The sequence below is a fragment of the Sceloporus occidentalis genome, unplaced genomic scaffold (genome assembly GCF_023333645.1).
Source record: "Sceloporus occidentalis isolate IW3139 unplaced genomic scaffold, rSceOcc1.0.p SCAF_55, whole genome shotgun sequence".
Taxonomy (NCBI): Eukaryota; Metazoa; Chordata; class Lepidosauria; order Squamata; family Phrynosomatidae; genus Sceloporus; species Sceloporus occidentalis.
In genome coordinates, this window is record NW_028317035.1 from 1,162,681 (window position 1) to 1,188,572 (window position 25,892).

The 25,892-nt window shown below is 41.3% G+C and overlaps 1 protein-coding gene across 1 annotated transcript; it reads left to right on the forward strand.

Moving 5' to 3' along the window:
* Positions 1 to 7,218: 7,218 nt before the first annotated feature.
* Positions 7,219 to 9,750, forward strand: LOC149287887 (RNA-binding protein 15-like). The gene has a single exon (XM_089492346.1). The coding sequence runs from the start codon at positions 7,219 to 7,221 to the stop codon at positions 9,748 to 9,750; it is 2,532 nt and encodes an 843-aa protein (XP_089348472.1).
* Positions 9,751 to 25,892: the final 16,142 nt, after the last annotated feature.

The following is a 25,892-nucleotide window of genomic DNA, read 5'->3' on the forward strand; positions in this document are numbered from 1 at the left end:
TAAAGCTCATCAATCTTTGCCGCCTCCTGGCGTTTATGATGGGAGCAGACACTGATAAAGTGGCCCCGGAGCACACATTTATGGGCCTCCCAAACAGTTAACCCTGGGGTCCCCGGCACCAAATTTTCAGCAGAATAACAAGCAAGTAACTTAGAAGCCTCTGCCCGAACCGTGGCATCAGATAAGATTGCCTCATTGAGACGCTCCGAGGGGCAAGCGAGAGAGGAGGCCAGGGATATGGAAACCGGGGCATGATCAGACCAGGTGGCAACCCCGATAGAAGAGCTACGTAAAAGGGAGGCATAACGGCAGGGGAGAAAAAAATAATGCGGGAATAGGAATGGTGTGGTGTAGAATAAAAGGCGAAATCCTTATCGGCAGGGTGCAGGGCCCTCCAGCAGTCGACCAGTTTATGGTCCGAGAGAAGACAAGAGATCGACCGCAAGACGCGACGGGGCGTTCTCGTAGAACCCGCAGACGTGTCAAGAGGAGGATGTAGGGCCACATTAAAATCACCTCCCAGCACCAGAATCCCCTCTTGGAAGCCTTCCAGCCGCCGCAAAACATTGCGTAAGGTGATATGTTGTCCCCGATTGGGCAAATACACATTCGCAAAAGTGTACAACTGATGCAGAATCGTCCCCTTCACCAAAAGCAACCTCCCCTCCGGATCGACATGGGTATCCATCACTTGAAAGGGGACACGACTAGAGAAGAGCACAGCCACACCCTTAGTCTTTGCTGACAGATTATTACTATAAAAACCAATGGGGAAGGACCTGCCGGTCAATTTAGGAGCACGAGTCTCGAGGAAATGCGTCTCCTGCACAAAGGCGATATCGATCCGTCCCCGTCTCAGTTCGCGAGAGAGGGTGGAGCGTTTTTCGGGGGTATTTAGACCACGGGCGTTAATAGAGAGCAACTTAAGCGAAGCAGACATGATGGGCTATGCGCAACAAACAGAGAAAGAGAGGGGGGGAGAAAAAAAAAAAAGGGGGCACAGGGAGGGGACAATAGGGTAAGGAAAGAAGGGGAGAGGATAAGAAGGAAAAAAGGAGAGAAGGAGAAGAGAAGAGAAAGGGGGGGAGCAAGTAGCTCACAAACCAATAGAGAAAACACCAACCACGCCCACCGGGAAAACAGAACCGGTATTTCGCGGGCGTTACCGTGAAGGGGGAGAACCAGCCCAGAGAAAAGAGAGGGCCACTATGCGAAATAAGGAAAAATGAAAATAACCAATAAACAGCACCAAACGCGAGCCGCCGCCCGCAACTGCATACAACACGCAACAGACAGGACAAAGCAGATATTGCAAAACAAAGAAAAACAACATAATATAACGCAAAAAGAATGCTGAGGGCCAAAAGAAAGGGGTCAGACATGATATAGATATGTAAGTGCCGAGGTATGCTTGTGGCAAACAGCCATAGGACCCTCCACAGAGCTATCACATAGAAAGGTAGCCATAGCATCATCCCAGACGGGCCCGGGGGACCAACGTGGGTGAGTGGTGCATTTGTCAGGGAGGGAGGAAGAGAAAAAAACAAAAAAACAAAACAAAAAAAAAACGGAAGCATGTACAAAACATAAGACGTGTAGAGGGGAACGTAGCAGCATCCCAGACGGGGACACCGCGCTCTTGCAAAAGCCACTGTAGCGGCAAACCACACTATGAGAAAGCAGCGCTTAAAAGTGGTGCAATCATGAAGTGGGTAACATACGTGATCAAGGCACTAGATACATTTGTGGGTCATGTTGAGAGTGTATGTTCAATAAATAACGACAGACACCAAATTGGATTTTGAAAGGCCACAGTTTTATTTATGAAAGTACTGTGACACGTAAAAAACTTTATTCAAACTTTAAACATACATTTCCTTAAACTTGTGTAACCTCCAACCTTAGTGTACGAACCGCCAGACTTAACCCTTTAGAATCAAGGAGGTTACAACCACCGACCGTGCGACAACTAAGTGACTTAACATCGATACCTCAACACAGGTAACTCACACCAACATGTTGCCGCGTACACCAACCACAAGCCGTAAAGCTGCACTAGCTCGTGGTGTAAACGAAGGCCCTCCCTTTCCCATGGGACCCTGCCCGTGGAAAAAAGGCCCACCATAACTCACAATAACCACGGATTCCATACCTCGGATGAAAACCGCGACAATTTCACCCCGTACCATGAATAAACCAACCATAAAACCTGACGGGAACCTCAGTTCCCCGCCACACCAAAAAAACATCAGAAAAAACACAAGGGAGGGTGGGAGGGAAACGCTTCTCACTGCCTCTCCTTCCTGTTTAAAGAAAAAATGGTAGAGGGTCAGAGAAAAGCAGCCACATTTAAAGACCCTTAACCCCACCCCACCATAAACTCTTGACCTATGGCAACCTAGCCATGAGGTGATCATGCCCCCCTAGCATGAACCAAGCCTGATCATGCGGCCCCTTCTTTGATGTTTGTGTATCCGGGGCCCACTATATGCTCAGAGGAACACATGCAGCAAACAGCGATAGCACCCCTGCAAGAGTCACCATAGAGGTGAACCACAAGGAGAACTGATAAATGAACGTGTATGAAAGGTGCAGACCCAAAAAAAAACAAAAAAAAAAACAAAAAAAGAAATACAAAAAAAAACCAAAAAACAACAAAGTGCGCAATAAGGCAGGCAATAAAACACAGGCGCTGAGGAGCACAACGAAGACGTATGGAGGGGAACATAGCAGCATCCCAGCCAGGAGGAGCGCATGTAGCAAGCATCAATAGCACCCCTGCGAGGGCCACCGCAATGGATAACAGCACCCCTGCAAGAGGCACCGCAATGGTTAACCACAATAAGAGCTGAAAAAACAACGTGCAGAAATGGTACAGGTATGGCACAGGCGAATGCACCCCGCACACGCAAAAGTCAACACAATGGTGAGTCACAATAAGGGCTGCGGCAGCAACGAGTATAAACAGCGCAGCCATGTAGAGGGTGATATAACATATGCGCCGAGGAACGCATGTAGCAAACATCAATAGCACCCTTGCTGCAGAGGGACCGCAATGATTAACCACAATAAGAGCTAAAGAATCAATGTGCAGAAATGGTGCAGGCACGATGCGAATGGAGGCATTGCGCGCGCATAGAAGGCAACACAAAAGCGAGCCACAGTAATAACTGCGGTAGCAGCGGGTATGAACGGTGCAGGCAGGAGGTGGGTAACATAACATACGTGCCGAGGAACGCAGGTAGCAAACATCAACAGCACCCTAGCACGAGGCACCGCAAAGGTGCACATGTAGCGAAAATCCATAGCACCCCTGCAAGAGGCACCGCAATGGCTAACCACAATAAGTGCTGAAAAAAGAAAAAAAAAAAAACAATGTGCAGAAACGGTGCAGGTATGGTACAGGCGAACGCACCCCGCACGCGCAAAAGTCAACACAACGGTGAGTCACAGTAAGGACTGCGGTAGCAGCCATGAAGTGGGTGATATAACATATGCGCATGTAGCAAACATCAGCAGCACCCGTGGAAGGGTCACCGTAATGATAAATCACAATAAGATCTGAGAAATCAACGTGAAAACAAAGACATATGTATATATATACAGAACCCCCTTAAAGGGCAAAATAAACCGTAGCAGTCACTGATCACTCCTCAGCCTCCCTGGCGCGATGAGACGATCCAGGGCCGCGGGCAGTCCCGAGCCGAACTGCAGAGGGACGAGGGCGACGTGGCAGAGGAGGTCTAGGAGGGGCACCGCCAGGCTCCAGGCCCAATAGGGCCCAATCAGGAATATGAAGGTCTGGCAGCCCCAGTGCCTGCAGGATGCCAGGAAGATCTTGATGGCAGCCCAAGACGAGGGAAGAGTCGCCGTGACGGATAGACAGGGCAAAGGGATAGGCCCAACGGTATGGGATACGGAGCCTTTGAAGTTCTGTTGTCAGGGGTCGCAGAGCTCTGCGCGTCAGCAGGGTCAAATCAGACAGGTCCTGATAGAAAGAAATGGCATGACCCTCCAAGGGCCACGTGCCAACTTCCCGCGCACGGGCCATTATAGCCTCCTTTAAACGAAAGTCACGGAAGTGACAGATGATGTCCCTGGGGTGGTGAGCAGCGGAGCCCCTAGGTCTCAGGGCACGGTGAGCCCTATCCACGGCAGTCTCTGCATCAATGGATCTGCCCATGAGGTCTGAGAGCAGAGTTGTCAAGAGGGCATGGATATCCTCAGGAGGCTCGGCCTCAGGCACCCCCCGGATCCTCACATTGTGGCGGCGGCCCCTGTTGTCCAGGTCCTCGACCCTGCGCCGTATGAGCTGCAGGTAGTGGAGATGATGATCTGCAGAATGCCGGGCCTGTTGTAGAGCCAGCTGGTGCTGTGCTGAGGCATCCTCCAAAGCCCCCACTCTGTGCTGTAAGGACGTGAGGTCCGTACGAAGCGCCGACACCTCATCCCGGACCACCTGCTTTAACTCCAGGATCAAGGTGGAGAAGCCGTTCCTCCACGGTGCCGAGGAAAAAATCCGGGAGACCTCCGGTGCAAGGGAGTCAGGCGGCGGGAGCGGCGCCGGCGCGCCATCATCAACAGAAGACAGGCTGGCAGGGGATCGCGCCTCGTGGTCCCCTGGGGCCTGGGAAGCAAGGTCGGCGGGTGTGCGAAAAAACTTGCGTAGCGACGAGGAAGACCCACGGGAGCGGTCACTCGGGGTGGGAGGGTCGGCAGGCAGCTTCTTGTTGCGACCCATGGCCGGTACGTGCAGTCGGTCGTCGGTAAGTTGGCGGGCGGCGGAGCAGAGAGGTTAAGCGGCCATCTTCCCTAGTGGCCGGACACGCCCCCTCGCACTTCAGTGTTAGGGGCAGATCGCCGGGGTAGGTGGTGATGGGGGTCCACAGACCTCCATCAAGGTAGGGTAGTACTAGCGACGGCATGGTGCCGTCGTTAGCAGTCAAGAGGTTAATGTGTTATTTTTAATATGCATGACTGTGCTGACAAAAACGAAGCGTGTTTTAAGTGGCGATGCAAGTGAGACATTGTAAAGTGCAATCGCTTGTATCGATGAGTTCTGCGAGATTTTTTCTAAAAAGTGTCCCCCTTTCACATTTTTAAATGTTGGGAGGTATGCAAAGTGTATGCTTAAAACTGTTGATTGTGGGCCAATGCTGTGTTTAAATCTAATGTTAAGGAGCAATTTTGGCCAATGTTAAAGACAGATTCAGAGATTGCTCAAGGAGTTTTGAAGAATTTTCCTCCCTTCTGGTAAAAAATTGGTATGTGCTTCTTTGTTTCTTTTGATCTACCTGGATCAGTGCAATAAACAGTGTCACGGTCAATGCCACTCTGCCTCCAGAAATGCCTTTTTAACCCTCTATACGCCACTCTGCCTCCTGAATGCCTTAAACATTCCTATATGCCACTCTTCCCCATAATATGCCTTTTAACCCTCTAAATGCCAGAGTGGCATATAGGGGTATAAGGCATTTCTGGAGGCAGAGTGGCACATAGGGGGTCAAAAGGCATATCATGGGGCACAGTGGCATATAGGGTTAAAAGGCATATCATGGGGCACAGTGGTATTTAGAGGGTTAAAATGCATATCATGGGGCACAGTGGCATTTAGGGGGTATAAGGCATTTCTGGGGCAGATGTGCATAACTGGGGGGCAGGTTGGAAAATAAACCAAAATATTTTTCTCAATCATAGCTTTTATTAAAAAAAAAATAGTTTAGATGAATTAACATTTACTAGTAAAACTTTTTTCCTATAGGGTCGTCTTATATTCAGGCTTTTTTCTTTTTTCCTAAATTAATATTCAGATTTGGGGGTCGTCTTATAATCGAGTAAATACGGTGTGTGTGTGTGTATATATATATATATATATATATATATATATATATATATATATATATATATAGATAGATATAATCAACCCACCCAGGGCAAACAACATATATATGTATCCTGTAGAACTTAATAACAATATGGTAACGTGTTTTTCTCTCTTAGGGTTTGTGCATATCAATACTAGAGCCCAAAGACAGACTTGGATTATGAATATTTTAATAACAAAAAGACAAAGATTACAAGACATACAAAAGAAAAATAAAACAGCAAACAGTTCTTAAAAACACAGGACCCTCACTCACGAGTTTCTCCAATATGTAGGCCTGTGGGAACTCCTTAAGTCCAGATGGTTTCTTATGATGTTGATCAGAGTACATCATGGAGTTCTGCTTTGAGGTCGCTGCATTGCCCCTAAATCAGACTCTGTTTCAAGAAAACACCCCTCTGACCACATGACCAATTATATGATACCTTTTCCAAGAATTGATTCCCATCTTTGATGTGCCAATAAGTTATGGTGGGGTAAAGGTGATGGAAACCCCTCCACTTAAGATAGGAATGGAATTCCTATAACTAAGGATCCTTATCTGTTAGGCCATGAATCACAACAGGGGTCCTTTGGGAAGATGACACCTCTTACCAGAACAGATACAGAGGGCATGCACAAAGAAACACATTTAAATCAACATCAGATTAACTCATGGAATGCTAATACAAAGGAACAAACCACCTCTGCTAGATTACCCTTCCATGCATCCACTACATTATGAGTTAATCATGACAAACAGCTTCAACATGTTATATGTGGTTGGCAATGGTTACATGAATTAACAGATGGATATTTTAGAGGCGGATAGTAACCAAGCTCACGTGACCAGAGAGAAAACATTCTACTCCTGCACACAGTTTAAGGTAAAACAAAGTGTACTGGAATAAAGGAAAATATTTAGGTGAGTAGGTTGCCAAAGTATTGTATTCGAACAAATAATTGTATACGCTTTTCAAATGCATGTTCGAGCGTCAATTGTTACTGTGGCGTGCTAAGAAACACACTGCAAACACAATCTGTACTTTTGGAACAAAGGGATGCTTGAAATTTGCTTCTACAGAGAAGCCCTAACATACAGTCCGTACATATAACCACCACGTAGGTAATTCATTCAACAGCAGCGAAGGACGTGATGTCAGCAACCAAAAAAAAACCAAAAGACTGCGGGTCTCTCGCCAGAATGTTTCAAGAATGACAAGGAAACTGTCCAATGAGAGAGAAAGTATCTTTGCGCATGACCAATCAACTTGTAAGGCCGATCCCCAAGAATTACAACGGCAAGATGGCGCCGAGGTGTAGTGTGTGAGGATTACATCCCTCCGGAAAGCATCATGAAAGGAAAAGAACGGTCTCCCGCTAAAGCCAAGCGGTCACGCGGATCGGAGGAACAACCTCGGGAGCGTGGCGGAAAGAAACTGAGCTCGGCTAGCGGCAGTAATGGAAGCGGTTCGGCAGTCAAGGCCTCCGAGAGTAGTGGAGGTCGCCGCGGCCTGCATCTAGATAAGGGACTTAACGCAAGCCGTGAGTACGATCCACCCGGGAGGGCCCAAGGGCTTCATAGTTACGGATCCCCGGGTGCCAGCAGCGGTAGTGGCAGCAGTAAAGGCACGGACAGCCGTGGAGGCGGCACGGCTGGGAGAGTAATCGAGGGCCGCGGAGAATCGGAGTACAAGTCGCTGCGTATTAGTGAGTTGGGCTCTACTCTGAGCGACGAGGCGGTGGAGGATGGCCTCTTCCATGAGTTCAAGAAGTTCGGGGACGTCAGTGTTAAGATCTCCCGCGTGGGGGACGAGCGTGTGGCACTTGTAAACTTCAGGCGTGCGGAAGACGCTAGAGCCGCCAAACACGCCAGGGGAAGGCTTGTGCTATACGACAGGCCGCTAAAGATTGAAGCGGTTTACCTTAATGCTGTAGGTAGCAACCGGCGGCGTAGCCGGTCGCCCGGAGTCAAAGACTCGTATGCCGCTCTTCCTGCAGCAGTAGCGGCTCAAAGACATCCGCCCGGACAACGCGGCCTATCCCCCGGCGGACTGGGTTACAGAGACTACCGGCTGCAGCAGCTTGCATTGGGACGCCTTCCTCCTCCTCCACCTCCGCCTCCTCCATTACCTAGAGATCTGGAAAGGGATCGGGACTACAGCTTTTACGAGAGTCGGGTTCGGCCTACATACCCCCTAGAAACCCGTTTGAGCTTTAGAGAGGAGGATATCTCACCCGAGGATGACAGAAGGGCCAACCGAACTTTGTTCTTGGGTAATCTGGATATTACTATAACTGAGAGTGAACTGCGCAGAGCTTTTGAACGCTTTGGGACTATTACTGAAATAGACATTAAGCGTGCCACGAGAGGCCAAACTTCAACGTATGGGTTTGTTAAATTTGAAAACTTGGACATGGCTCATAGGGCCAAAGTTGCCATGTCAGGCAAAGTTATTCTCCGAAATGTCATAAAGATTGGCTATGGTAAAGCAACTCCAACAAACCGCTTGTGGGTTGGGGGACTGGGGCCTTGGGCGCCAATGGCATCTTTAGCAAGGGAATTTGATAGGTTTGGCACAATCAGATATATTGACTACCGCAAAGGGGATAGTTGGGCTTATATACAGTATGAAAGCTTGGATGCTGCTCAAGCTGCTTGTGCCCAGATGAGAGGCTTTCCTTTAGGGGGAGAGCACAGAAAGCTTCGTGTAGACTTTGCAGACACAGAAGTCCGTTACCAGCACCAATACTTACAGCCGTTACCGCTGCCTCATTATGATCTGGTTGGTGATACTTTTGGGCATAGAGCTCCGGATCCCTTAAGAGCCAGAGATCGGACACCACCTGTTTTATATAGGGATAGAGAAAGAGAGCTATATACAGAGGCTGAGTGGGTTGCACCATCTGTCAGAGATCGTAACAGAGTTGCTTATGATCCTTTGGAAACAATTGATCGGCGGGCTGAAGGTTGGTCTGCAGAGAGGGAGCGTGACAGAGATATTGTAAACAGGGAGCAACCCAGAAAAAGGAGGCTAATGGATGAAAGTCGTCACATCGAAAGGTCTCCGGAAAGCGACCGCTCTAGGAAAAGACGCTGTACTAGTCCAGAGCGTAGTCCGGAAGGCATTGGGGGGCGTGATAGCCGGTATGGTGACGCTGATCGTACCACTAATCGAACTGATCGACCTTCTCCTTCCCGAGAATGGAGAGGCAGCCTTGAACGAGGTCAAGGAGATAGACGTGATAGAAAGAGTTCTGTTGAAAGAGAAAGGAAGTACCGAACTATGGAAACGAAAAGTCCTTTAAAAAAAGAAGAGCGTCCTGAGCCTGCCAACAAAGTGAAATCTCCAGTAAAGCAAGATGGTCCACCAAAACTATGTTTGGCCTGGCAAGGCATGCTACTATTGAAAAACAGTAACTTCCCATCCAATATGCATCTACTACAGGGGGATCTTGGCGTTGCTTCCAGTCTGCTTGTTGAAGGAGCTTCAGGTGGAAAAGTTGCACAGCTAAAAATCACCCAGCGCTTGCGCCTTGACCAGCCCAAGTTGGATGAGGTTACTCGGCGCATCAAAGTGGCAGGGCCTAGTGGCTATGCTATCCTTCTTGCAGTTCCTGGTTCTTTGGATAGTAGTTCCCTTGGAGATCAAACCAGCTCAGCTCAGCGACCACTAAGAAACCTTGTTTCTTATTTAAAGCAAAAGCAGGCAGCTGGGGTCATTAGCCTCCCCGTAGGGGGCAATAAAGACAAAGATCACGCAGGAGTCCTCCATGCTTTCCCACCATGTGAATTTTCACAGCAGTTCTTGGATTCAACAGCAAGAACACTTGTCAAATCAGAAGACGACTACCTTGTTATGGTTATAGTACGAGGGGCATCCTAATTAAAAGTTCGTATTTAATTAATGCTGTTCACAAGGTATTATGGGATACAGTGTAATTGATTAGATTTGCTATATCTAGTCCAGGCTTTATACTAACATTTTGTATCCTGGTTAGTAGGTTCATGTTTAGAGGCAAAGTGGACTTGGCTGCAGTCCTTTACTCTACAGCACACCATTTTCCCCCCTGTATTAGATTTGTGTTTTTAGTTGTACTGCCTGTGTTCTATTAACTATAGTTCATTTGTTTTTCATATTTTCTGCTTTTTTTTTTTTTTTATTCCCCCCCCCCCCCGAATATGACTGGTGTGTTTGGCAGGAACTGTAGTTCTGCAGAGTTCAGACCTTACATCAATGTGACACCAGCAAAAAATATTTTTTTTGGTCTGAAGGTCCACATAGATATTTACAACTGGGTTTATGAACAAAGCTGGATCTGCCTGCACTTTGTGTAAATTTCCCCCCTTGTGTAGTCTTGCAGCAAGCAACCATTTTCAGTTTACATTTAAGGATAATTTTGCATGAAATCAATCATATGTACTTAATTTAGGTAACATTATGCTCGGTTGTAACTGAGATGGGTATTGGCTCTGCATGCATTATTACAGAATGTCCCAAGACAATTCTCATATATAATTTTACACTTTGCGAAAATTGCATTTTTTTAACACCAAACTGCTGTTTTTCCATAAATATTTAATACAGCACATTCCTGTAACTATGCATGAGATTTTTGTTACACTTTATTTAGCATTACATTATATATAGACATTACAAATTGCATTCAATTTGTAATCATCATCCTTGGGAACACACCAAGGTCAAATAAAAATATTTTTGCCTATTTACTACCTCTCCCAAGAATGCTTAGGCGTTGGCAACGTATTTTATATCTGTATTTTCCAGCTGAAAATGTGACTTATTACATCTGTCCAGAAGCATCACTGTATCCCATAATGCAGTTTTTCAGATTTTTTTTTATGAATGACCATGAGTTGTATGTTGTAGAAAATGTTAAAATGCAAGTTAGTGGTGTTCAACAAAACAAAAGCTTAATTCAGTTTGAAGCAGTTGCATAAAATGATTCCGATGTACATTCTGTGATACGCATTCCCATGGTTAAATCTGTTATAGATTTGCAAACTGCTGTTTTTTTAGGGGGGGTGTTTTTTTGGGGGGGGGGTTGCAAACAGAAAGAGTTCACGCTGTTTGAGAGAGTCTACTTATCAATCTAGGATTGTGTACACCTAACACTCAAATAGCAGATAATCTCCCTCTTGTAGTTGAACAATACTGTTCTCATGCTGTGCAAACACAACTGCGATGTGTACAATACTTTGGATCTTCAGCAGGCTTGGAAAGTATTCTTTTAATGTAAAATATTTACTGACAAATCATGACGATCCCTTTTCGAAGGCTTTTTAAAAAAAATTACACCTGCCACATTGTGATTATTCATGCAGTAACTTCATATTCAGAATGATCCTCTTTAGAATAACGCTGTCCAAAGGGATTATCATTTTTTCATAGAGCGCTGATAATTTACCCAGCGCTTCTTACAATACATATATTTGAGAGGTAATGAAAACTAGAATTGGCAGACTAAGATAAACCTATACATTAGGTATAGAGGGTCCTGCTTGTAATCTTACAATATAGATTATATCTCCTCTACATGGTTTTTATTATAATGCTAATGATTGTAAAAGAATTGTTGAAGCCTCTTAAATGTGTTTTTATTAAAGGACAAATGCCATGTGACACTAATATTTAAACCAATTTAGTTAGGTTTTCTCTCTGATATAATAGGACTTAAAAAAAATTCCTACCTGTTTAACTTGGTAATTTTGTGTGTTTTTTACTATGATTTTCTGGCAGTGGTTCATTATGTTGTAGTTCCTTTGACTCAGAGTAGCCCAGCTTGTTTACTCAACAGCAGCAATTCTTTCTGTTTGCAACGCAAGGCTTTGTTTCTTATTCTGCACCAAAGACAACCCGTTTACAATGGTATACTAGGTGTAGAGCGAGTTATGCTATCAATAGGTGTCTATGTAGTTCTTTAAAAAGGTATCCTGCATGTCTTCTCTTCCATGCTTCTGGATCCTTAAGCTGTGAGTGTTGAGGCATGAATCATTTTTTAGAAGGCACTATGGATACCTCAATTCCACTAACTCTTCAAAAGATACCCACTCTGAGGACCGCCACTAAATTGCTGTCCATGTCATATATGTTGTAGGTGGAAGTATTTTCTCTATACTTCCAGACTACTGGACAATTAAGGAACACAAGGTAAACCTTATTTAAAGCATGTTGGGTCACCTCATTATAGTCCTTTTTATTGCTGTGTTGACCTTGCTTGACATGTTATCGGATGATTGCCCTTCAAAACCTGGTATATTTTGGCTGATGCAATATCTGTCTTAAAATTTGCATTTGTACCCGTTTTCATTTGTCACTGTAGTTGATGATATTGATGGCAATCTAAGCTAGAGGATGCTAACATGAAATTGGTGGCTATAGACAATTGTTGACAACGTGTGATTAGGGAGTTTTTAATTACCAATTTATGTTAAGACGTTTTTTTTTCTCCTTCCCGTACGCCGTATGATCTTCTGTTTGGTTCCAATTGTGTAGTTAACTGGCTAGACGTTTTCTCCCTTGTTTCTATTTGCTCAATTTCATTGAATTTTCTCTGGGTTAGATTGCCATTTGTCTACTCTTAGGGATAGCATCTGTTGTCTAAAAGGGGGGAAAAAGTAACAATGGGCACCCCAGCTACAGTCGATTTTACCCGCCTGTTGCGCCACAGGCAAATATGTGCTTCTCAGTCTCCCAGCACTTAAAAGTCAATGATTTGTCTGGTTCTTTCCTCTTGGAGGGTGCAAAAATGTCATTCTAGAAATGTACCTTGGTTGTGCGCCACTATTTAATACGTTTATTTTTAGTATTGCAGTTCTAGGAGCTATGCAGGCAGGCAAAATTGCACTGATGCCCTGACTAGGTGGTTATGTCCATTCACCTCTGAATTCTGGTCTTTTTAAGTCACGTAATGTCAGAAGTTCAGCATGGGAATGATAGTGTATAAAGAAACCTTTATCTTGCGCTGACTAACTTGATGTTAAATTAGTGCAAATCTGTACTTTTAAAAGGTAAAATTATTAGGCATGCATAAAGTACTATCTAATTGCCATCGTTTAAACTCTCAAAGGATTAAAGGTCCCTTCTTGAATTTTGTAGGCTGAACTCTTGTCCTTCTTGCCTGATTGTGGAATGTTGACGTCATTTTTTAAACTTTAGTGCAGTTTGTTTATACTATGTAACTTATACTTACCTTTGTGAAAAATAGTAATGTGAAATACCGGTGAATTTAATCATGGTACTCTGCTTACAGACAGTGGTGGCAGCATGTTGAAAATCTAGACGTCTTGTTAGGGTTTTGTACAGAGTTTGTTTTGCAATTACCATGTGCTAGACCAGACTCTCAGATCACTGTAACCTGGGTTCTGATTTGACTTTTAATGTGTTGAGAGTTGTAGGAGTTGCAGTACATCAAGTGGAAAGCTGCTGCAATGTTTAGTAATATAACGACCGCAGTAACCTGTGTGTGTGTGTGTGTGTGTGTGTATATATATATATAACACACACACGCGTATCAGTATACACATATTGTAACTAGATAACAATAAATAGAAAGTGTTGTACTTTTTTTTTTTTTTTTTTATGGGTAGTATTGGTGCAGAGTAATTACAAAGCAAGCATTACACTCCGTTATTGGTTGAACTATGTATAAATGTTTCAAGCCATGGCATGTAAAGTTAGTGATTTAATATTAAAACAATTTCTCCCCCAAATTTACAGCTGGCAACTGGGAAAAGAAGATTCTCTTCAATGGGCCGCTAACCAGAGGAGAACTGGTGGAAGAAAGTTTCTGTTTAGTACTTGCGCATATTACTAAATTTTGGCAGCTTTTAAAAACATATAAATATATATATATAGTGTATCTGCTATTGTGATACCAGGTCCCGTGTTTTACGTGAAAACGTGATGACTTCGTTACTTTGTCCTGTATACGCAAGATTTCTGGAAAGTGAGAAGTACCCCTTTCTGGATAACACAACTAAGTGGTCATACAAACAGTGCACACAGTTGAGCTGATTTTGTTTCATTCTCAATAAATTTTCTTTTGAGGAAAATGTCTTTCTGCCTGGAAATGAATTGACAACAAACCATTGACCCTCTGGGTTTTAAGCTGAAGGGTACTCTTTCTTAATGCTTGATTGGTAGAACAAAGGCCGTGTTTCATAATCTGCAAGATGTAAAACATTGACATGTTCATTTTTAAGTGTTATTTATTTTGTTTTGTTTTTTTACAGTTTTGAATTTTTATATTTTTTTTTACCTTTTTTTTGTTTTGATTACATTTACTTTTCTAACAAGTGGAAAGACCAATATTTGTTTGCTGCATCCGTCATTTGCATTGAACGGATCATGTGGCGGCCCCATTAAACATATGAGGGATCGACCTTGTAATTTGCTGCAGCAAGCAGAGAACCCAGAGCCTTCCACCTCATGTCTGATGCACCGTTGCTTTGAAGAGCACAGATGCCACACTTGATTTGATTTGTTTTGTTCATCCAAATCCTAATTTGGTTTTAATTTCAAGTTTGTTTATCGCCTTTATCGTTTGCAGCAGATTTTGAATCTAAAGAAAACATTCAGCTAGAGAATTAAAGTAATATAAAAAAAAAAACCTTGTTTGCAAATGGAGGAGCCATCCACTTCTGGGATCTATGCATTGATGGGTATTAGCTCTAAGGAGAAGAGTTTTTGTGGGTTACCGGAGATTCATTGGTCATCCTTGAGGCCAGGTGAGAGAGGCACTGACACATTGGATGTGCATTCACACTGGTCATTATATTAGCATCAGGAGCCACAGTTTGTATCATACGTCTCACACTGTAAGGCAAAGCATGAATACTTTTGGACCCAACCGTGTGAACCAAACTTGTGCTGCAGCTGCCGCATCCTTCAGTTCTAGGTTTTGTACTTCTGTTGCTCTGGGGAAAGTCAATTGCTGTTGCAAGAGCACAAAGTATAGCTGCGGGAGTTTGTGTATGGCATGCTGAGAGCGACCTTATGAAGAGGAGTAAAAGTGGAGCACCCATTGTCTCCTGAAATGTGGCAGTGGTCCTTGGCCAGGATGCAGCAGGGGCAGAGCTGATGAAATTTGCAGCTGCTTGTCTTTTTATGCTCCGGTGAGTGGAAGAGCACACGCTGACTGCTCCCAGGTGAGGTGGCTGCTGCTAGGGATAAGGTGAATATCGGCAGCTGCTGCCCTCGTAAGTTATCTGAAAAGAGTGTACCAAGGAATTGTCTTGCAGAAAGGTAAGGTGTTAACCAAAAAAATTAAAATCGCTGTTTACACAATCTGATAATATAAATTAATTTTAAAGTTTTTTTTTTTTTGTCAGTAATCTGACCTTTTCATATAACATCCTAAACAGTGCGCTGCACCTTTGTTTCTGTGCTTCAAATAGCAGAATGGTGATTCTAATTGTATTTTTGTCCCCTTTACACAGGATCACCTATGGATTTAGATTCTTCAGCTACTATTAAAATACTTTATCTATGAAGCACCTGAGCATTAATATGTGGTATGAATACAGTGTAAGATATTTTAATAATTTTCTGTTTTTAATAGTTTCACACTGCCTCTGAAGATGATAAAGTAAAAAGTGCTGCTCTTTCTAATAAGTCAAATTGGATGGATAAACCTGCATTTTGTGATCCTCTTTGGGAGCTGTGGTAATCGAAAGGTTATGTTTATGGAAAACATTTGTTTAGTTTTTATAGCTAGTTTTCATGTTTGTCATATTTAGCAGTAAAACTGGCAGAGTTCAGTTTTAAAGAGCAGCTATATTTTTATATTATTCCACCATCTCCCCTTTCCAGATGATATGTTTTAAAATCTGTAGGCACCTGTGTCCCCACAGAGCCATTAACCTAAAAACGGTGCCACGGAGCTCTGCTGAGTGTTTTACATGTCTGCTAAAAGTTGGGAGGAAGGTTATAGTTTCAACTCTGAATTCAATGTTTTATAAAGGTTAATTCCTGGCAGATTTCTTAGAGAATAGGTGAGCTAGTCTTGGATAGTTAGTGAATTGAATTTTAAGAATCTTCACTGATTAAATATCCTTTTTTCAAAAGCTATCCAAGATGTGCTTGATCATATGATGACTGGGTTAACACTTAAAAATGCAAAATAAAATAAGTGAGATGAAATTGCAACTTTACTGCCAACTCTGTTTAGTGGATACATATTCATATAGCTAATTACTTTTTTTACTTTTTTTTTTTTTTATGGATTGCAGCCAAGATTTTCAACTTGACTAACCTTTTACATTGTCTTTGGTATTAGCCATTGCATCCAGAATTTCCCGTTTTCTTTAGTTATTGAAGTTTAGAAAAAAGTCTAATCTTCTCCCTCCTGTCTTTTCTAAAAACAGAGAGTATGTATTATGTACACACCATGCAAATGCCTTATAGCATACCCGCTTAAGTTAGGAGTTTCAGAAATGGAGTATAGAATTACCACTGTAGTAGATAGAATAACTGCAGTTAAGAACAAGAGGGAAGTTCTTCTGTTAATATAGGTTCAATAGTATTTAAAAATCTTATTTTAATGAAATGTCTAGAACTAGAAGCCCCCCTCATTCAGGAAAAAGATGACCTTTAACTTTAGTGAGTGCAATCTTGCATTTTTTTTCACGTAAGCAACTTTATACCGTTTTTGTTTTCTTCCCTTTTAAACTAGTAAATCCTATACCAATACAGTGTACATGTGGCAGGTGACAAAGGGGAACAATGTGGCTGTTATATCTGGTGTGAGCCAAAATTGTTAGGGAATAAGTATGAGCCAGGCAGAATGAGGTGTTTGGACTAAAGCCTGTGCTAGCTCACATAGCTATATGATGGAAGTGGTGGAGAGTTACCTGTTCAGCTATTGGTGCATCGCTAACGTGGTTCTTATCCAGTATGCTTGAGTACATCAGCCGTTTAAAGGATTTTTCAACATTTATAAATCCTGCTTGACTAAAACCCGAGGAACATATTGTATCCTTGCCAAACTGGAGTTAAGTCATCGAGGATGTAGTATTATGTACTTTAGTATTGCATAAGCTGGCTAATTGAACTGGTTACATAGTTCATAAGGTTGAAAAAAGACCTAAGTCTATCAAGTTCAACCCTTCTACCTAACCTTCCTATTCTTGATCCAAAAAAGGCAAAAAAAACCCCTAATTAAGCTACTTTTAATTCAGGCAAAAAAAAAAATTCCTTCTTGACTCCAAGATATCCCTGTATGTCAGGCCTTTCAAAGAAAATATCCAGACCCCTTTTTGAAGGTATCTAATGTATTTGATAACACCACTTCCCTTGGCAGTGAATTCCATACCTTTATTGTCCTCACTGTAAAGAATCCCTTCCTTTGCCGTCTATGAAATCTGCGCTCTTCCAGTCTGAGGGTGACCTCTTGTTCTTTGTACATTTCTGTTAATGAACAGGTCACTGAAGAGCTCTTTATATTGGCCCTGCATATATTTATATAATGTTATCATATTCCCTCTGAGACGCCATTTTTCTAGCGTATATAATTTTAACTTTTTTAGTCTCTCTCTTCGTAACTAGTATCACCCAATCCCCTTATTAATTTCGTAGCCCTCCTTTGCACTTTTTCTAATTTCATAATGTCCTAACTATAAGCATGAGCCAGCACTTCTGGCTCTCTAATAGTAGTGTCATAACACTCAAGCCAACATTTGGGCTTTTCTTACCTGCGATGTCAGTACGAACAATATAGACAGTGTGAGAAATTATGAAATTTCTCTTTTAGGTAAACTGACGAATAAAGCACAAATACAAGTGTAGAGAAAAACGTATTTTCAACATTGAATTAGGTCACTGTTACTAGAGATGTAAAATGGAAATATTGGGGGAAAAAAATGCAGAGTGGAGTAGTTTTTTTACAAATTTTATATTTTAATACACTGGTAACATGAGATGCAGTGTATATAAAAGTATCATGCTTGAAATAAAAGTACAGCTTATTCAGTAAATAAACTAAATTTGCTTTTTAAAACTCGTTGCAAATGGAACAAGGTCTGTATATGTTCAGAACATCTTAAGTGTACAGGTAACCCCCCCCCTTCCTCAAAAGTAACAAAATAAAAACACAAACAAAAGATGTCCTGTAAACTTCCTATGTGAATTGGACTAGGAGAGCGATCACAATCGCCTCAGATTTGCGCCTTAGCACCAATTGCAAATGGAAAACTTAACTGGTATTTGTGCCAGTCGCGTGTGGAGACATTGCATCTTTCATAAAGGTCTTTATGTAATATAGTTTGAATGCCATGTCATAAAGGTATTTATCAGCATAGAAGAAGATATTCCACACCATTTTGTTCCGGAAAAAAACATCTGTTACAGGTTATAAAACATAACGTATACAAATCATGTCATAATACAAAACAAAAGGGATACTTAAGTATTAAAATTTAGTTCTTTCAACATCTCCTTCATCCTTGGGAAACCTCTCAGCTCACAGCATTCTCCCGGACGCCATCTTGCGCAGCTTTGTTCTTGGTCTCCTAACCCAAAACACTTCTATTCACTGCACTCACCCAAAAGAATGTTTATATATTAAATGTCATATCACATTTTAACCCCTTAATGACAACACTGTCTCTTACTCGTAGCATATTGTGGGACAATGGCTCTTTTAACATTTTTCAGTGTTGCTGTTTAGCTGTGATTTTCTTCTTTCTCATTACAAACAGGGCTTTCTTTAGATACCATTATTTTTATCCTATCTAATTTACTATAAAAAAAAGATAAAATTATGGTAATTTTATGTTAAATTACTTTCTCACTTTTTAAACAAAACTTTTACTCATCTGCAAAAACCAATGGGAAAAAAAACTGCTAAATAGATTCTATTTGTCCTGAGTTTAGAAATACCCAATGTCTTTTTTGCTTTTTTTTTTTCTGCACGTAATGGGGCAATAAGTACCAGTAGCGTTTTGCTATTTCAAAACCATTTTCCCCCCAAAGCTGCCCCATGTGCTATTTTGGGTATGTTTTGAAGCCGGCCAATGAAATTTACCCCATCAAACCATTTATTTTTAGAAAATAGACACCCAAGGTATTTCAAATGCTGGTATTTTAACCATTTACATGCACTAGTTCTACCATCAGCCTTTGTCAAACTTTATGGTAGTAAGAATTTTTTGTATTTTTTTTCCACACACGTTGTACTCCAGGTATAAATTTACCGCACCTGGTATATGTCACTGCCAAACACCCCAATATGTGTTCAGCATCTCCTGAGCACAGTGACACCCCACATTCATGGGTTTGTTAGGTTGTTCTGGGACTAAAAGGCCCTTTTTGAGAGGTATGCATTTTTTAAATTGGGATTTTGACTTGTCAAAAAGTCTGCCCACATATCCTATTTCGGGTATCTTGGAAGCCAGCCAATATAATTTACCCGATCAAACCATATATTTTTGAAAACTAGACACCCCAAGGTATTTGAAATGCTGGTATTTTAACCCTTTCCATGCACTAATTTTACCACCAGCCTTTGTCAAACTTTATGGTAGTAATTTTTCTGTATTTTTTCATACACATTGTACTTGAGGTATAAATTTACCCCTCCTGGTATATGTCCTTGTCAAACACCCCAATATGTGTTCAGCAACATCTCTTGAGCGCCGTGATACCCCACATGCATGGGTTACTTGGGAGGTAAAAGGCCACCTTTGTGAGGTGTGTATTTTTTTGCTCTCTGTGCCCACATCCCATATTTGGGACATCTTTAAAGCTGGCCAGTTCAATTTACCCCATCAAATCATACATTTATTTATTTTAATATAAAAACTAGGCACCCTATGGGCATTTATAATGCCAATATTTTAACTCTTTCAATGCGGGAATTTCTGTGAAGCGATAGAATTGTAGGACTTGCTCATAAAAAAATATATATACATACATATACACACACGCTTTTTGGTGACTGGGGAAATATTTTTACATGTTACCATATTTTTTTTATTTTTTTTTAATACTAATGACACTGATTAGTGAGCTGGGCTCCATTGACCTTTCATGGTTGAATGCAGTACCTGCATGTACAGGCTTTGTTGTAAAACGCACCCTTAATTTCTTACAACAGGACCCCCCCAAGCCTCAGAGACCCTGTGAGTGTTGGGGGCTGCCGGGGTAATGGGCAAACACATATGGGGATTCCACAGAATCTCTACATGCATTTTTCATGGCGACCAAGCAAAAATTTTAAGGGGCGCTTAACTGGATACTCTAAAACTCCAAATATATGGAATCCACAGTGATATACATAAACTGTTTTCTTGCCAGTGAACATGGCAAATATTTTCATTTCAAGGATGGGGACCGCATTTTTATAACGCAATATAATATTTTAATGCATTCTGTATACATACTGTTTCAAGTTGAAACTTTTCCTAGATCCCCAAATGCAAACCAGGGGTCTACTGGTTAAGGGTCTAAGCCACCTGAAAAACAAGCTTTCAAACCAACCAAGAGAGCATATAAAGCTGTCTATTTCAAGATTTGATCCGACTGGGTGCTGCACAGTCATTTGAGCCTATTTCTGAACCATTGTCTGGACCGGTTGTACATCAAATATTTAACCCATTCAAGACTGGGACGCTCCTGGTCAAAGGTCACCGCCGGACCGGGACGTACCAGGTAAGTCATCGATGATACGCAATCCAACGTCACTATGAATGCTGGGATCGCGAGGGGCAGCTGCTACTGACTGCTGGGTGTCCCCAGCGATCCGTAGCAGCCACTCCCCCTCAATTCCGTGCACGTGATCGCTTTGAAGCGAATCACGAGCACGGAATTAGAATTTTTTTGTTTTTTAAACTGCGGTCTTCAAGGAAAGATGCAGTACAAGAATGCCGGTCCTGAAGGGGTTAAACATTAAGAAAAGACAGCACTCAAACAATACGTAGGCATAAAAATATAATTTATCAATTATGAGTAAAACAAGCAAATATTAAAAGTACTAGGGTTAATAAACTGAAAGAATATATAACCAAAGTAAAGACAATCAATAGACAATACAAAAAAAGAATAAAAATATAAAGCTCACTGTAGAGTGTTATGCCTGGCCAGGTTGGTGCCAAATGCAGGGCGCGTTTCGTTAATAAAACGTCCTCAGCTACTTTAAACATAGCTGTGTCATGAACAGCCAATGAGGAAGGTGGTTTACAAAAAGGTGTACTGTCACTTTAGAGGGGCCTGATATTGGCACCTATCCCTGCACAGATAAAAGCAAGAGTGCTATGGGTGTAATGTAGGGGATGTCTGGTATAGGTGTGATTCGCAGTCTTGGATCAATCACCCTAGGGTGGGAGATCAATGGGTTCATATGATGCGGTCTCATCCGACTCTGTTAGTAGTACAGCAGCTTGTGCTGAATGAGAGAAGAAATTCTCAGTCACCCAGTAAGAGGTAACCTGACCACGGGTATTTGTGTAGGTGAGAATGGTGTGTGTAATGTGTATGTGTGACCCCAAATCATTTTATTAAGAATGCTTTGTGCATTAGGCTGAGAGCGGCAAATGTTGGAGTGGTAGTGTAGTTCACTGATGTGTATGGATGATGTGATGGCTGAGGGTTTATTCACTAAAGGAAGAATTTGCAAGAGACTTGATGTTTCAATTTCCTCAACATTACTATTTGTATTATTTTGATGCATGTTTATTCTGCAATGGCTGGGCTGACAACACATATGTAACTCAATGGATGAGGGCACTGGGGAAATCTCACTAATTTAGTGAGATGGCCTTCGAAAAAAGTGCATATTAAAGACAGGGAAACGTTTTCTGCATTCTTTGAAAGGAGATGTATTCTCCATGCATGTTATATACTTACTGCCTGTGAGCTCCAGTACTGGCATTGATTTCATGGGAGTACTCGCCTGCCTCTGGCTACTGGAGCATCTAAACAATGGGGAGAATTGTTGGCCCATAGCCTGCCAAGCTGCTATTTCAGCTGAAACGTGTCTTATTAAATGTAGCTGTGCCCTTTAGTTTGAGTGGTAGGTTTTTGAGTACATTTGTGTGGCTTGCAGGGATCTGTGTGTGGCTGACCTGAGGAATTCCGATGTATAAAAATGTATGTTTGAGCGCATCACTTGGTTGATGATGTGTGTTAATGTGCTGGTTAAGGGATACCAGAAAATGTATGGCAGTATAAGTGTGTTGAGGGGTTGAGATTTTTTTTTTATATATCAATCTTTATTAGAAATATTTTCCATAAAAAAAGTAGATTTAGACAAATAACAAAGACATTCGATCGATTAACAATGTTGAGACATAATGGGTAAATAGAATAATTCATATACTGATAAGTAATCCCAACGATAAGCGATTTCCAAGTTGTACATTTTAACTATTAACAATCATACCAGGCATACGTGGAGGAGATTCACAGGCGACGGGGGAGTGTTACCACAAGTTCAATAGAAGAAAGATGGTTATGGAGATAGATAAGATTTTCATTTTTTTGTTTTATATTTTTTTTTACAATGCACAGGAATCATGCACCAATAAATGGAAACCACCTATGCCAAATCATCTTATATTTCTCATCAGCCTTAGATCTTTTAAAAAAGAAACTTTCAGCGGAACATTGTTGGTTAATCTGAGTTTTAATCTCAGACCATGTGGGGAGAGTCGTATTCCTCCAGTTCCTAGCTAAGCAAATTTTTACTGCTAATAAAATATTTATCCAAAGAGTTAAATCATTTCTATTCATATCTGGAAGATCTAAATGAAGAATAAAGGCCTGTGGAGAGAGTATTGAATTAAATCCAAATAACGTAAAAAAAAGATTAGTTAATTGATTTTTAATCTGATCTAGACCTGAACATTCCCACCAAATATGTTTGTGTGTACCAGATTCAGTATGGCATCGCCAACAGGAAGCACTTTTAGATGGTTGAAATTGAACTAAGCGGACTGGAACCATGTACCATCTGTACATGAGTTTATATAAGTGTTCCTGAAGGTTCAGACAATGGGACGCCTTTTGGGTAACTTGCCAAGCTTTGTTCCAGTTAGGTAAGGAGATAGATAAATCGAAGTCCGTCTCCCATAGTTTTTGTGCCTTACTCTTCTCATAATTTTTATTAACCTTAAAGATTTTCAAGATTTTAGATATTAGGTTCTTAGGGGTAGTAGACGTAACAAATTTGAGCCAGGGGGTAGATTCAACTGGCAAATACGTAGAAAGAAAATGTTTGAGTCTAATATACTTAAAGATATCTTTAGCTGGTATATCATAAGCTCCAATCAGGGAAGGGAAGGAAGCCAATTGAGATCCAATAAAGAGATCGCCTATCTTTTCTACACCCAATTGCCTCCAGCTTTCCAGCGAAAGATCGGGGATAAAAAAGGAGAGGACAGTGATCGGGCAACCCTTAGTAAATGTAGTCCCATCTTCCAAACGTTTCTTAATTTTAAAAAGGTGGATAAAATATCATTAATAATACTAGGGATTTTTTTTCCTTTTAAATTGAGTTTGAGGCATCCAAAAAAATAGGAAAGGGTCGGAGTTTTTACACACATAATTCTCTATATCATACCAGCCTGGAACATTTTTCTCCTTTGTCAGGTTCCAGGCTAACATGAAAGATATTTGTGAGGCTTCATATAACTCGTTTAGATCCGGGTAGCCAAGACCACCTAAATCCGTACTCCTTTTAAGGAGATCTGTTGGAAGTCTAGTCAGTTTAGCTGCCCATACAAAACGCGAAAACAGATTATCCCATTCTGTTATAATCTGCTTGGAGACTTGATAGGGAATTAATCTAAAGAGATATAGAATTTTGGGTACAATGTAGGCCTTAAGAATGTTTATGCGCCCCATCCATGAAGTCTCTAATTTAGCCCAATTTAAGAGCTGATGTTTAACATCAAAAAGAAGTTTTTTATGATTGAGGGTAGATATTTCTTCAAGAACTGCACCAATTTTAATTCCCAGATAATCAAACTGCATTAGTCCGGAGTCAAATTGAACCCATGTTTGAATTTGATCTTTCTGAGAGTCAGATAAGTAAAATGAAATTAATTGGGTTTTAGAGAGATTCAACTTATAATTAGAATAGTTTCCAAAATTCAATACTCCCTCTAGCAAGGCCGGAATAGAAATCGATGGTGAGGAGAGTGATAAGAGAACATCATCGGCATACAAAGTGATCCGATAATCAAAATCGCTGATTTTTATGCCTACAAGATTCCTAGAGCTTCTAATATACGCCGCAAGAGATTCAATTGAAAGGGCGTAGAGCATAGGAGCCAATGGGCATCCTTGTCGAGTACCGTTCCGAATAAGAAAGTAATCTGAATCTAATGCAAGGCCTTTAATTTTGGCCGTGTGAACTGTATAAAGAGCCATAGTTGAATTAAAGAAGAGTCCACATATACCAAAAGCCTGAAGAGTCGCGGCCAAAAATCTCCAATTCACCCTGTCAAATGCTTTCTGAGGATCTAGGGCCATTAGCACTGAAGGGGTTTTATTTTTATGAATAAATTCAACTATATTCTTGAAAAAATTCTACGCGTGTTTTCATCCCCTGCTCTTCCGGGCATAAAACCTGCTTGATCAGGGTGAATAAGATCTTTAATCACACGGGCCAATCTCAAGGCTAGTATTTTAGAATAAATCTTAACGTCAATATTGATAAGAGAGATTGGTCTGTAGTTAGAAACTATCAAGGGGTCTTTGCCTGACTTTGGAATAGGAGAGATGCTAGCTTCTAGCATTTCGCTAGGAAATTCATTCCCTGAGGCAATGAATGATCTCAATAGAATAGGAGAGATCACTGGATCCAAAATTTGGTAAAATAAAGCAGAGTAACCATCAGGACCTGGGGCTTTCACCTGTTTGAGCTCCTGAATTACTTTAGAGATCTCTTGTAGTGTAAAGGGATGATTCAACTCTATCTTTTTTTGTTCAGTAATTTTTGGAAGAGATAGTGACTCTAAAAATCGAGTCATATCCAGAGTGGAAGTAGTAGATTCAGAAAGATTATATAGAGATTCATAATAGTCCTTAAAAGCATTGCCTATTTGTCTAGGTGATGTACAGGTTTCCCCTTTATAGATAATTTTGTTAATTCTAGATTGTAAATTTTGCGCTTTAAGTCTATTAGAGAGATCTTTACACACTCTATTATTGTTGGTATGCCAACGCGCTTTCAATCTCTCCATCATTAATTCAGATTTAACTTTAAGTTTAGTCAATATGGATTTCTGAGTACTCTCTATCTGCCTACGAAGGTCCGTGGAGGGATTATATTTATTTTGTCTCTCAAGTAAAGCTAACTCAATATAAAGATCTGCCAGTTTTTTTCCTCTCCTTTTTTTCCCAGGTCCCTTTTTTTATTAAATAGCCTCTGAGAACGCATTTAAGAGTGCACCAGAGATTCAAATCTGAGGTCTCAACGTTATCATTTTGATATAGAAATAGCTTCGCCTGTTCTAACAAATCCGCCCTATCAGCTTCACTTTTTATAAGAGCTTTGTTAAGGGTCCACCTATTTCTCATCTTGAAATGAGGATTAACGTTCAGGGAAATGTAGATCGGGGCATGGTCAAACCATAAAATATTGCCTATGGAAGAATTGATACAATAATCCAAATTATGACTTCGCATGAAAAAAAAATCTATCCGTGAGTAAGAATTATGTACCTTAGAAAAAAAGGAGTAATCTGTATCATTTGGGTGTTGAAGCCTCCAAATGTCATAAAGATTATGTTTAGATAGACACATAGAAAATGCCTCAGCTTTGGTTTTCAAATATGGTTCTGTTTTACGTCTCTTAGAGGTTCTAGTATCCAACTCTAAATCTAATATACAGTTCATATCACCTGCCATAACTAATATCCCTTTAGAGACTTTCTCTATTATTTCCATTGATTTATTTAAGAATCTGGTCGATGCTTCTGATGGGGCGTATAAACTAACGAACTTATATACAACGTCATTTATACTGCAAATAAGTATAATCCTCCTACCCTCTTGATCAATAT

What these genes read in the sequence shown, in the direction of transcription:
- LOC149287887 (XM_089492346.1), top strand. Translation starts at nt 7,219, where the DNA reads ATGAAAGGAAAAGAACGGTCTCCCGCTAAAGCCAAGCGGTCACGCGGA.